Genomic DNA, 14,722 nt, shown 5'->3' with positions numbered 1-14,722 from the left:
GTCCAGTGTTGCCAATTCCCCCTGATAGAAAGTAGCTGAAGTTAACCCAGAAAGTCCCCCAGATGTCGCCAGATGATGTCAAATGCTAATTAGCATATTTATGATGTCATCACGCCAGATTGGCTTTCATTTTCCCCATAGCATCTTATATATACAGGTGCTGGCCAGTAAATTAGAATATCATCAAAAGGTTGAAAATATTTCAGTAATTCCATTCAAAACGTGAAACTTGTACATTATATTCATGCAATGCACACAGACCAATGTATTTCCGATGTTTATTACGTTTAATTTTGATATTTATAGGTGACAACCAATGAAAACATCAAATCTGGTATCTCAAAAAATTAGAATATTCTGAAAAGGCTGAATATAGAAGACACCTGCTGCCACTCTAATCAGCTGATTTACTCAAAACACCTGCAAAGGCCTTTAAAAGGTCCCTCGGTCTTGTTTTGAAGGCACCACAATCATGGGGAAGACTTCTGACTTAACAGCTGTCCAAAAGACAATCATTGACACCTTGCACAAGGAGGGCAAGACACAAAAGGTGATTGCTAAAGAAGCTGGCTGTTCGCAGAGCTCTGTGTCCAAGCACATTAACAGACAGGCGAAGGGACGGAAAAAATGTGGTAGAAAAAAGTGTACAAGCTCTAGGGATAACCGCACCCTGCAGAGAATTGTGACGACAAACCCATTCAAAAATGTGGGGGAGATCCACAAAGAGTGGACTGCAGCTGGAGTCAGCGCTTCAAGAACCACCACGAGGAGACTCATGAAAGACATGGGATTCAGGTGTCGCATTCCGTGTGTCAAGCCACTCTTGAACATGAAACAGCGCAAGAAGCGTCTCGCCTGGGCCAAGGACAAAAAGGACTGGACTGATGCTGAGTGGTCCAAAGTTATGTTTTCTGATGAAAGCAAGTTCTGCATTTCCTTTGGAAATCAAGGACCCAGAGTCTGGAGGAAGAGCGGAGAAGCACAGAATCCACGTTGCATGAGGTCCAGTGTAAAGTTTCCACCGTCAGTGATGGTGTGGGGTGCCATGTCATCTGCCGGTGTTGGCCCACTCTGTTTCCTGAGGTCCAGGGTCAATGCAGCCGTCTACCAGGAAGTTTTAGAGCACTTCATGCTTCCTGCTGCTGACCAACTTTATGGGGATGCAGACTTCACCTTTCAACAGGACTTGGCACCTGCACACAGTGCCAAAACCACCAGCACCTGGTTCAAGGACCATGGTATCCCTGTCCTTGATTGGCCAGCAAACTCGCCTGACCTTAACCCCATAGAAAATCTATGGGGTATTGTGAAGCGGAGGATGCAATACGCTAGACCCAACAATGCAGAGGAGCTGAAGACGACTATCAGAGCAACCTGGGCTCTCATAACACCTGAGCAGTGCCACAGACTGATCGAGTCCATGCCACGCCGCATTACTGCAGTTATTGAGGCAAAAGGAGCCCCGACTAAGTATTGAGTGCTATACATGCACATTCTTTTCATGTTCATTCTTTTCAGTTGGCCAACATTAGAGAAACAAACATTTTTTCATTGGCCTTTAGAATATTCTAATTTTCTGAGATACCAGATTTGATGTTTTCATTGGTTGTCACCTATAAATATCAAAATTAAACGTAATAAACATCGGAAATACATTGGTCTGTGTGCATTGCATGAATATAATGTACAAGTTTCACGTTTTGAATGGAATTACTGAAATATTTTCAACCTTTTGATGATATTCTAATTTACTGGCCAGCACCTGTGTGTATATATATATATATATATATATATATATATATATATATATATATATATATATATATATATAATGAAGATTTTAAAAACATGGTCTTTTTAGGACTAAAAGGGAGGAAAATAAAAAAACTATTTTAATGTGTTAATGTTATTAACTAGAATGATTAAAATGGCCCAAAATGCTTTGAAATGTAAAATAAATTCCAAAAGTATCAATAAAGTGACATTAAGACACATATGGTGTGGTGATCCAAACAGTTCTGTTGTACGATATAACTCAGACCTCCTGCTCTCCTCATTCTTACAGACATTTTCCTAAAAAGCTGTTTTTTACACCTCATAGTTTCTAAAACTTCTCTGTTGTGTATTCTCTCCATCGTGATAATAATGGCGCACCAAGCAAAAGGGAGCGGGTGTCTCATAGTATAACCATCCCTGTGTCACTGAAGGAAATTCAGATGAGCCACAGAGCTGCGTGTGTAAACGGGACGGTAGTTGAAACTCCCGTTGACTTTATTTGCCAAATGCAGGAAAAACCAAAGTGTCTGACGGCTGCAGAACCAGAGATGGCAGGTTGACGCCTGCGCCGTCTCTAGTAGAAGCGTGAGCCTGCAGCAGCAGCAGACGTAAGCCGGCGGTCTCCAGCTCTGCAGCTGTACCTTTGTCTTCGCCCAGCCGAAAACGGTTTATGATTGGTCAGTTCTCGTGCACATGTGCAGATTATCGTTCTCTTTCCTTACTCCCGGAAGAACGGTTCAGAGTGCAAATGGTTTCTTTGTTGCTAATCTGTGGGGAATATCTACAAGAAAGTTCTACAGAAAGTAGCAACGGGTCCTGAAAAATGTCGCTAGGTTTGTCGCTAGGCTCTTTTTGGAAAAAAAAGTCGTTGATGGGGGTCAAAAAGTCATTAGGAACAGCAACAAAGTCGCTGAGTTGGCAACACTGTGAAGGTCAGCTGTGAACAGGGACCCTGTTGGAGCAACAGGTTTCAGTTTCAGTTTTCATATTGTTTCTTCTTCTTTTAAAGGAAACCAGAATCTTCTGAGGTGTAGTCGCACATGGAATGACCTCCTGAACCACTACACCCGGCGCAACGCCGTCACCGAGGCGGACAGGGTCTCAGTCCGCCACAGCAGGACATAACTACTTGTGACCCTCTCACACACTTGTCTTGTATCAAACAGAGCATTCCTAATAGTTGTACTTTGATGATAGTACATTTAGTATTTGATTCAAAAGTTTCTTTTTAGTTTGTTTCTTTTTTTAATTTCAAAGGACCAAGATCCAGTCTTAGATTGTGTTTTTGTAGGAGTATCCGAGTCTGTTCTGACCAGTTTATTTCAACCCGTTTACTGCCTCAGCTTTGACCTAGGATGTTTTAGGAATCTAATGAACCATTTTAACTCGTAGGACCCATGGTCACATGGGTGGCACAGCCCATTTCAAGCATCTGGAAAATTACTTCTGGAATCATATACTCAAATTTTACAGTCCCTAGTGATATTCTATCCATACTTATGTCAAAAGGATTTTAAGTCTTAATTTTTATTTTTTCTCCATTGTGATGTATATATTCCAATTTATTTTCTATTTAAAAGAGTTTGGGTTCTTAAGGGTTAAGGTTAAATGTGTCAAAGTTTTAAATCAGCAATATTTTGGTTTTGTAATTGCTTTTTTTTCATCCTGTGATCTGCTGTCTTTTTCCATTCAGTGATTTAAATAAATGTGATTTAAACGTAAAGAAATACTCATGCATGTTATGTTTTTGGTCAGGGGCGATCCTACCATTAGAGGTAAGGGGTGCTGCGCACACAGACACATCAGCCAAAATGTCTCTGAATTAATGTAAAAAAAAATCATGGAAAGGATTGCCACATGATTAAATCGCTTTAGTTTTGCATCATACGTTTCTGTTATTCTAACTTAAAGTACTTGTGTTGAGCCAAAATAATTCACCAAGGTTGAGTGAACTTATTTACTACATTTGGATGTTGGTTAATTTGATAGGGTCAACTTAAGTCATTTGAAATGTTTTGATCCAACTTAAATCAATAAGTTTGGTCCTACTAAATCTCCTCATTTGCACCCAACTTGATTTAATAAAGCTAGTGATGCACTGGTATAAATTTTGGGGCCAATACCAATATTAAGATCACTGTTTTGGCCAATAACCGATATTTGCAGATACAGATATACTGACATTAATGCTTCTAAAATGAGCAGATTTTGTATAGAATTAAATTAATGAAGCCGAATTTACATTATGTACACAAAACACGTATTTACAGTTCTGAGATTATTACAATAACTGTCATGTGACTAAACAATTACACATCACCCCCCCCCCCCACACACACACACACACACACACACACACACCCCACACACCCTCTGAAACAGGCAGACAAATGGAGACAAGATGGAAAAAATATTGGTTGTTAATATCGGCCCGGTTTTGTCTATCGAACCGATACGAATATGTTAATAAAATGACTAACATCGGCTGATATCGATGCCGATATCGATGTCCATCCCTAAATAAAGCTGGTCTAACTAATTTTACAGTAGTAGATTAACATTAGTAATTTACATTGCTCAAACCCATGGAAATTATGTTAGCCCAGCAAAAGGGGTTAATGCTGAAAGAAGTCAATTTAATCACGTGGCAATTCTGACCGTGATTTAATTATGTTAACTCAAATAATAGCTTTTACGTTCAATAAAATACATTCTCAGTCAAGTAACCTTTCAAAATAAAGTCTAATGTCACTGCAGTGACAGTAAAAGTGCTGAATTGACATTACTGCTAAACTTAAATAAAAATATAGTCAGTTTTGCAGTGGCATCAACTCAACCACAACAGAGAAATGAGAACTTTTCCTCTTAAAAAAGATTACCAAAACAATACAAACATTCTAGTCAAGTCTGTTGTCAGGATTAAATTAAACAATTAGAATTGTCAACAATCCAATGCAACCATTGAATAAAAAACATTAGTTCCCACCTTTCTAGTCACTCTTAATCATTAACATTACCCGTTTTGCCCCAATCCAGAAAGTTTAACAGCTGCCATCAGGGTTTCCCTTACATAGGCGTAGCCGTGGCGGCTCGCCACGGCGAAATCCCACCGCCACGCCTACAAGATCCCAAGTATTTTTTTAGGGGCTGTTTCCCGAAGAAGCAGCAGGAACTACTATGTTGTCGCTTGTGATCACAGCCGGCAGGCAGCAAGGAGGAGCAGGCAGGGCAAGGTGAAGTTACAGCATAAGTTACAGAGTTTAAAATTAGAAAGGTAGCAGTGGATATAATGCTTTTTGGTTTACATGTTTCAGTAGCATTAAGATAAACGAGTGTTGATGATCTTGACAAGGTTTCCTCCAGTGCTTATTAGGCCAGGTTCTCCTCCCCCCACCAGGCTAAGCATCACTTATTCATGTAAAATTTATTCATTTTTTCATGTCTGACTTTAACCACATCTAATACTGTATTACGGCGTGAGCGCAACAGCGACAACTTAAGATCGATGTGTGAGCAGCGTGAGAGGTCGGGTGTTTTCATCTGAACCCTGAAAACTTCCAGCAGGCTACGTTGCACTATTGACGTGTTAGCGCGCGGTGCTAACAACTTAGCGACGTGACATGTCTCTGAGAAAGCGTAAAAACATGTTGAACGCTTCTTCTAAAGCAGGAAAATAACACTTCTTCTTAAGCAGAGCTGGACGTCGCCTCGACTCGTTCACCCTCTGCCGAGCCGGACTGAGCTCGATAACATTGACCCAGCACAGCCACTGGGTCGTTGGAGCTGCCCCGTGACTGCCTAATGGAAAACCAGCGGGTTTTGTCAGACTCGTAAAGTTCCTTGTTTTTGCTGGGGACCGCCTGTATTTTACCGCTCCCTCCTGCAGTCTTCCCCTATTAACATTTAAAATGATTCTGTAAATTCCGTGTATCAATAGAAAAAATCTCTGCCTCTGCCAGCTGCAGTAAATGTAGTCTCCAAATAATAAATAAGAGGTGCATTCATCCGTGTATCTCCTTTGATCCGCATTAGTGATATTCTCAGCACCAAAACTGTCACGGTGTAGGAGGTGGAGACGGCGGACATGCATGTGTGGTGGGCTGAGCAGGAGGTAAAAATGCAGGCTTCGGATAAAGTAAAAATGATTTAATGGCAGGATGGGATGAACAGAAACACCAGCAGACAACAACAATGATCTGACAAAGGACAGGGGCAAGACAGGTGGTATAAATACAGAGGGCTAATTAGGGAAACATGGGCAGGTAAACGAGGGACAGGTGAGAACAATAAGGGTAATCATGGCAGGAGAGGAACACAGTCAGGCGGGCAGGGGCAGATCGTGACAAAAACAGTGAAGCAAAGAAACAGATTCCTGAGTTTGTTAGTAATTTTATTTATTAGGTGCATCTAATCTGTTCTATTTTTCTCTGAAATGAGATCAAATCATTGCTTCTATGGGTTGTCTCCTCTCTGCACTAGAAATTTTTACTTTGTTTAGAGACATGTCATAATCCCCCAACGAGTAAAGTCCAAACAGCATGGCCGCTGCAAGAGTCTTGTTATCCAGATCCTTAAGAACCACCAACCTCTCGATTATGATGCCAACATCAGAAAAGTCTTTGCCTGGCATTCTTCTGGTGTCAGATGCTTGCGGTTGCTTTCTCGGCAGTGACCTCAGTCGTATCCTGGTTAAAGAAAAACCATTTATTTAAAATTTGTTTTAAATAATCCCTGTTGAATGCTGCCATTCCATTGCTGTTGTATACTACTATGTAAGTAGTATAATAGTCAGTCTCGCATCATGCTGCCTTCATAATCCATTAAAAAAGAGAAATAAGCCGTAACATCTAGCTCAAATGAAGATGATCCTCTAAGTTTTACATTAGTTTCTGTTTTAGAGACAGACATCATGAACTCAGATGATCCCAGATTTCCTTTAGCCTTACAATGTAGATACCACAAGTCTGATTCTGTTGGGCCATTTTTTCTAGAGATTCATACTTTGAATTAATATTCATCATTAACCTGGATCTGATATACTCCAGAGTAGGGCTGGACAGTAATTCAGTAGTTCAATCTATCTATTGATAGACATGTGGTGCGATAGGGGAAAAAATGGGTTGATAAAACATAATTAAAGATGTTTCCTTTTTTCATTATAACCTATAAGGTAGCAGCATACTAGACTCACTACTTACTCCTCACCAATCAAAACCATGCTACGTCACCAGGCCCGCCCCTCTCAAGCCAAAACAGAGCATGAGGCAGCATGATGTCACAGCGTGAAGAGGCGGAGAAAAAATAAAAATACCAAAAATGAAATGGCCAGGGCTGCACGGAAAACATAGTTTCAACAATTTTTAAAGAGGTACTGCACACCATCAGAAAACTAACTCCAGCCCTAGTCAAGATTTGAAAAATGCCATGAAAGTGGTCGTTGCCAGGAGGCACAGAGTAGCATGGCCAAGTGTGGGGAATTTCCATCCTGGGAGGGAGGGGGAGTGGGAGGAGACCGTACCGATGACCTAAAATTGTTCCAGCCCCAGTCAATAACAAGTTTAAAATGCAGTAGCCACCGTTCTGCCACAGGGCGCAGCATTAAGATGTTTTTTGACCTATATTCTAGATTTAATCAAGTGTAGACAAACATGTCAAAAACAGTGGCAGCTTCAGAATTTTCTTCTGCAGGTGCTATGAAGGAGCTAGTCTTTTTATTGAGGGTGATATGAAGGAAGTGGGCATGCGTACCTACTGTTCTCTAAAACACCTTCAACACTAGCAGATACACATGCGTGCACAAAACCTCAACAACACCTGAAACAATCATTAATGTACATCATAAACATTTGAACAATCACTGACTTGTCCATGAAATCATAAACGCATACAGCCACACAGAAAACCATTTAGTGTTGCAAGGTTAGCTAACGTTAGTGTTAGCATTTCCAGCGGCAAAACTCTCGACTGCTGCGGCGGTTGAGGGTTGACTCTCTTCATCCAGATCCGTAGGTTTTTGTGGGTCTGAGATCACTTCCAAAGATTCATTCGTTTCTGACAGAATCCGCGGAAATTTGGGCAACAAAAACCGATCCATCTTACCACTAGCTCTACCTTTCACTTGTTCACAGGTGGATAATGAGGTCAAAGTTTAACATCAATTTCCTGATTTGGTTTAAGGTTTTTACTATCTATATGATCATTTACTGATTATTTTTTGTTTTGTATGTTAAATATTATCACATCCATACATTAAATTAAAATTAAATTGTAAAAAAATAAAAATAATCTAATGTTTACTTGGGGGTGCTATGACTACTCCAGGGGTAGCTATAGCGCCCCCATGTCGCCGCCACTGGTCACAAATGCACCAAAACAGAAAGATTGCATTTGTGAAGACCCAGTTATACAGTTAATTAGCAAAAATGTTATTTTGGGGTTTAGTTACTCTGTAAAATATCTTCCAATAGTTATCGATCAATATAAGAACATTTTTATTGATATATTTTTTTCTATAACGTCCAGCCCTACTCCAGCTCTACTCCAAATAACCAAAGAAAGTTAAAAAAGAAAAAAACAGATTAGTCCTTATATTTTGATCATTTTACCATCAAAGGCTTGAAAACATAACACTGGCAAGTGTTGCTAAAAAATAAAAAGTTAATGGTGCAACTTGAAGGCAAACCTGCATGAAACTACACACCAGTCTCACACTGCAACCACTACACCAATGAATCTAACGCAATGAACATGTTGCCCTTGCCAACATAGGTGTCTTTCTAGAAGGGATGTATGGTTGTCGTTGCAGAGTTGAATTATTTCAGAAGTAATTTGTCAGAATATCCAGGTTTCAGAAATTAGACCAGACCAACTTCAGGGGGAGGAGAAAAGCCTGGTACACTGTAAAACCTGCTGAGTAAGTTTAACTCAAATGAACTGAAGAAACTGGATGCCATTCAAGTTCATTAACTTAAATTGTTAACGTTTAGAAATTTTATTTGTTTGAGTTGAGTCTAATTAAATATATCATGTTATTTTAAAATGTGTGAATAAATTTCATGCATTAGTTCATCTAAGTTGACATAACTTAAACCATTCTTTTTTTCCACTCATGTCACAAACTCTGCCTTCAGCACTCTGCTTCAGCACCATGGAGAGCGGCACGCCGCTCATCAGCGCATAAAAGCTGACACACCCACAGAGCGAGGAGGAGGAAGTGGAAACAGGAGGCTCGTGAGAGGGATAGACTTAAAGTGGAAGGAGCCAGGGATTATGGTGCATTCCACCTTTAGGGAAGATTTTGTAGCACTGTAGGTTTGTTAGACAAGCTCCCCTTTCTTCTGCTCGTTTGTGAGTTGGACTGAAGCAGGTAGAGGTTTTTATTGGTTGGTTTCCATTCCCAGTACCGGTAAGGCCCTTGTGAGTATTCCGAGCCGAACCCACTCTCGGTAAGAATTACGTTTCGTTTACAACCTGGTTGATCGTATCGGTTTGCCATTTGACGTGATGCACATCAGTAGAGCTTTTGTTCCCATCCTAGTTGAAGGATGGTTTGTTTAGTTAAAACAGGCACTTTATTTAATACCTTATTAAAGTAAATTACTCATTACTCTTAAGTTTTTCTTCTTCGTAATCGTCTGCACCACAGCATGCTTAAAGGTAGCTGGGACCCAGCCTGACTGTAGGGATGTGTTTTCTAGATGAACAAAAGGACAGATGGAATCAAAGACTACAGACGGGCAGGGAGACAGTCAGCGGGGCAGTTTGTAGGCTGCAGATGCTGCATCACCTCTGATAGAAACGAAAAAGAAACAGGCACAAACTGATTGAGAACAGCTGAGCACAGCAGAAACAGGAGTGTCTGGAACATTATAACTGCCAGAAGACCCGAGGGCTGAGATTGTGTCCATAGAAAACTTTTCACAAAGCTCAACTGATGCAGCTAACACAGAGGCACCTGTAGGATTTAAAATTAGCACATTAAAAAGAACCTGTGGCTGTTAGAGGATACAAGAGCAGAAAGATACTGAGCTTTGGCTGCTTTTACAGCTAACTGGTATTTGGTTACGCTAGGCTTCAAAATCTCCTTAGAGATGTGTAACTTGTCTTTTAACCATCTCCTCTCAGCTCTCCTACATTCCCGTCTGAGAGCACGCATAGTTTCGTTCAGCCGGGGTGTTGAGTGCTTTTCTTTCTTTGATAATGTGACTGGAGCCACTGAGTCTAAAGCCTGATTTATACTTCGCTGTCTGCGTCGGTACGGAGACATGCAACGCCATTATGCGTCGGCACAAGGGCTCTCTGGCAGGCTCACAGAGGGTGACGGAGACATGCCCAAATTTTTAAACATTCGTCGAAAGTGACCGAGACCGCAAGCTTGTGATTGGTCAGGACGCCGCTTCCTGTATATTCGTCACTAGCACCGCTGTAGCTCCGTTAAAAGATAAACAGATATTTAGTGGCAGACCCCAAACAGATTAAAGAACGCATCGCAGAAAAGGTCAGAAAATATGAACATTTATTCACCTGTGAGTGGAAAAGTACAAAATACGGAGCTAACTTGGACGGAAACGTGGGTTTAGAGGTGGCGACCACATGAAGAGATGGAGGAGAATGAAGGACAAATTTGTCCGTGTTACAGAGTCTCTGAAATATATAAACACATTAGTAAATGCACTATCGTGGACCAGATAGATGAGTGTTATGGTGGCAGGATACCACAGAACAGCGCTACGCCCTCTGTTGTCCTGGCGGGGAATTGCTTTGCAACACTCCGCTGCCTGAACAGAAGTTCGAATGTGAAAACCTTTCTGACACTCCGTGTGTGTCTCTCCATTGCAAAGCTTTGGAAAAGTGTAAACCAGGCTTTAAACCTCAATGCAGGTGGAGTCAAACATGGCTGACAGGATCTCTACAGTGGTATTAAAACCAGCATCCAAAATAAAAAGAGGCCCGGCCTTAAAAAGCTGCAGAAAATTTGGAGGCAGTAGATGTCATGGCCTGAGGTATATTGTTCCCCACACTAACCCTTCTCCTGCAGGTGGGCGGTGCCGGAGGGCTGCCCTGCTGCAGCCAGTCAGCTGCGATCACCGGCTGGCTATATGAGGAGCAGTCTGAGACCTACACGATGTCGAATGATTAACTCGTTTGGGTATACGACCTAGTCTCGAGCTCTGCCGCTATCTTTGAGCGTGTTTTGTTTTTGTGCCCTTAGTGATTGCTTTTTCCTACAGCAGATATCACTCTACATCATCTCTCCAGCCATAACCAACGGATCTCTTCTCCACATCGTCTCATCTGCTCAGCCAGCCGACCCTCTCTCTCTCTCTCTCTCTCTCTCTCTCTCTCTCTCTCTCTCTCTCTCTCTCCCTCTCTCTCTCTCTCTCCCTCTCTCTCTCTCTCTCTCTCTCTCTCTCTCCCCCGCCTGCCTCGCTTAATGTTTTGGACCCCTCATCATCCCCACTCCACGTCTCCAAGGATTGGATCCTGTTTTGAGCTCCTCTCCACCTCAGGCCAGACCTACCCTCTCCTCTGCATCTACACCTCTCGACCATAAAGTAAACAGCTCCACCTCTTTTACTGTTTTGGGATTGTCTGGGCGCGACGAGACGTGTGACAGTGTGGTGGGAATCTCCCATTTGGAAACAAAACCTTATAATTCAAGCCTATGGACATGAATTGTCCAGTATATATGTCGATGGTCATCATCAGATGAACGAGGTGGATTAAAAGCAGCAGAATATTTGCTAGCTGTGTGTCACGGCTGCCAGCCTTGAGTGAGGAGCAGGAGCCAAGATCACAAAGCTCCAGTGAATCAGCCTGACACCGCCCCTCCTTCTCCTCTCTCCCGGGCTGCTGAGGAGCACAGCTGAACTGAATCTACCTGATGAAGCAAACACCTGCATAAAAGGGCTGTGCCTTCAGCAGTCTGGGAGGCAGCAGTCCAGGGGTTCTGCTGTCCTCCTGGTTTTTGTGTGTTTTCAACCCCTTTCGTTTAGACACATTTGGATTTGTTGGAGTTTTAAACTGTGATAGTTTTAACGCTTAGTGATAAAGTTTGGATGATCCAGGGGGGTCATTTTTGTGCTCGGTTTTTTGTAAAGGTTAACTTGGTTTGTGCAATTTTACTGACTTCGGTCTTAAAGGCCTTCGTGTGGGTAAAGCTTTTAAAATAAGCTTTTACCAGGTGTTTTAATCAGTAAATTGTTTGGGACTTTTATCAACCTCAGGCTTTTAGAACACCTTCGTTTCGGTAAACTTTTAATATAAGCTTCTACCAGGTGTTTTTATAGTTGATAATTCGTGATGTTAACCTTTTAGAGAGATCTGTTTGCTTGTGTTTTAATACCTTTTGTACGAATAAACCCATTTTAAACTCCGCCGCCAGTTCTTATGTTACCCCCATCCTTCACATTTTTACCAACACATGTCGGGGATGTAACACTGTGCTCTCATTAACAACGCTGTTTCTGTCATTGTAGGGGCCCTATGCAAGATTTTGTTCTGGGGCCCCCCTATTTTGACAAACAACAATTGAACGATAGCCTACCTTAGATGATCTATAAACTCACCATAAATTGCAAGCAAAACATGGTACAGTATTAAAATTAAACTCTCACTCAAGACATATAACTAACTAATAAAAACTAGAAAGCAGTTAGAGTGCAGACCTCCACCCTGGGAGGGGTGTTCACGTCACACATACCATAATAAAGGGGCTAAGTGCACGTGAACAAGTATGACAACAATTGATTAAAGATTCCTGTATCAAGACAGTGATCAAGATCTCGATTTTTCTGATGGTCTGAGATTAAATTTAAGTATAACTCTGGTTTTATTGGGCTATTAACATTTAAAGCTGGTGTGTGGTTTATAATTGGCATTTAAACCAAAACAGGATGTAATAACAAACAAAAAAACTGATTTGATATTCCTTCAGAAATGTATGAATAGAAACTGTAAATGCACATGAACAAAAAATCTGAAATAGCAGAAATCAAGCCCAACATGTATTACATCCAAGCTCCAATAATTCGGTTCTGGATTTGAAGCAAACAAGGAAGTGGCTAAAATTGCAGTTTCACTCTCATCCACTTGGGGCTGGTGTCAGAAGTGAGCAAATCCTCATTGACTCCCATGTTGAAAATATCAGTTTCACAGCAGAAATAAACATGTTTACAGCCTGATGCCAGAACATGTTTTAGATTTAATAGATCTAGTTTACACTCATGACGACTCTGAGGGCGTGAATTATTTTGTAACTCTTATGTTTAAGTGTATTAATTGCCTAAAATTCTGAATAATTAATGAGCATCAGAGCCACATGCCTTCAGAGCTAGCTTATATTTATGTATTTTATTTCACTGCTGCAATTGCGCTAGCTGAGCTTAGCAAAGTAGCTAACTAACTACCATTTTAACATGTACTGCATAACCATGAATTTTAAAGGGGCATTATGGAAGTTTGACAGCCAAAACATGTATAGAAATAATAAATGTCTTCTTCATACATTCTCCTGCAACGCCCTGTAGAATGAGCCCTGGCATTTTTACTGTGATTGCCTGTTTTTCTGTAAAATCACAGAAAAAGAGAGTTGCTCGGGTCGAGCAGGCTGCTTCATGCGCGTTCACGCTCAGGCATAGCCCGTAGCATTTGCTATCAGCAGCTTTAGCAGCAGAGAGTGAGGTAGTGCCAACTCAGCGACTTTGTCGCTGTTCCTAACGCCTAGCGATGAACCTAGCTACATTTCTGAGGACGCTTAGCTACTTTCTTCAAGATATTTCCTGCAAATTAGCAACAAAATAGTCATTTTCGTTCCGAGCCATTCTTTGAACGTTGTTTCAGCTGTCATCAAGGATATAAATATTACAGATACAGAAGACCTCACTGGTACTATAGCTCACCTAGTAAAATGGCGGACTCTCGTGCGGAAGACCTGGGTTCAATTTTGGATGTGATCATAGTTTATTTAGAGTTTCTTTTTTACATTAATGGTATATATTTTTTTTACAGTAAGATGCCCAAATTTTTATTTGAGACTCGCCGAAAGGCATTGAATTCACAGATAAAAAAGATGTGGGTTCAACTTTCATTTTGGAACAATTTTTCAAGCAAGGGAAGGGAATGATCTGAGCATGCAGGAGGACTGACCCAACATAAAACTTTATCGGCTGTGCTGAAGAGAAAGATACAGAACCAAATTATTTAATTAATTAGCTGCGCGTTCTCCTGTCCCCTGTCCTCTGGGCCACACACACACACACACACACACGGGACTGTCTCAGCTGTTATTTTCGTTAAGGAGTGTGCACGTACAGCATGCGCGCCTCGAGCATGAGCCTACTATTGAAGCTGCTGTTACGCTTTTGGCCTGAGGGGGCAATCGCGAGCATAAAACTCCGTAAAGTCCCTTTAACTTTAATAAGGTAAAACGCTGTGCATTTTACATAACTCTGCATTTTTGAAAATGGGTTGTTGGTAGAGCTGGTCCCAGATGATATCGGTGTGGTCTTGCTCTCTCAGCGGTAGCTCGGCGCATCTCTGACCGCAGCAGCGCCTGTCTTCTGCGTGGGTCGACCGCTTGTGGAGCTCTGGGACTCGGAGGGAGACATGACAGTTAACTGCCGTGACCGAGCGGGTCACTGACGTGACTCAGATGCAACGCTGGTTTCCAGTAGTCCATATGGCACACATCTCTTCTTAATGCCACATGTCCGCAGTAGTAGTTATTGTGCACGATAACCATCCACTGCCACATCTGTCACATAAATGGTATCTGCATCTCCTCGGAGTAAAGTACTTTAACCTCAGAATTCTGCCGTACTACTTTCAGTGTACTTAGGTAGCTGACCTTTGTCACTCAATGTTTATTAACAGCACCGTGTCTACTCAAACTTTAACTCTTCATCTTCTGGTGACAACGAAATATTCACTCCACATCCATTTTTTT

The 14,722-nt window shown here is 41.5% G+C and overlaps 1 protein-coding gene across 7 annotated transcripts in view; it reads left to right on the top strand.

The window, feature by feature from the left end:
* LOC107376421 (3'-5' exoribonuclease HELZ2) overlaps positions 1-11,940 on the top strand; it is an 81,704-nt gene extending 69,764 nt beyond the window's left edge. For 5 of the 7 annotated variants that reach the window (XM_070542777.1, XM_070542772.1, XM_070542773.1 and 2 more), the window contains one exon: positions 11,007-11,940. In XM_070542777.1, the coding sequence (XP_070398878.1) occupies positions 11,007-11,329 (323 nt within the window). In that variant the 3' untranslated portion in view covers positions 11,330-11,940. Of the gene's footprint in view, positions 1-2,785; positions 3,500-11,006 lie in introns of those variants that run through there. The other 2 variants (XM_070542775.1, XM_070542776.1) reach the window with 2 other exon arrangements.
* Positions 11,941-14,722: the final 2,782 nt, after the last annotated feature.

The sequence above is a fragment of the Nothobranchius furzeri genome, chromosome 12, assembly GCF_043380555.1.
Source record: "Nothobranchius furzeri strain GRZ-AD chromosome 12, NfurGRZ-RIMD1, whole genome shotgun sequence".
NCBI lineage: Eukaryota > Metazoa > Chordata > Actinopteri > Cyprinodontiformes > Nothobranchiidae > Nothobranchius > Nothobranchius furzeri.
The sequence above is the reverse complement of the archived record's forward strand: the minus strand, read 5'-3'. Positions and strand labels throughout refer to the sequence as shown.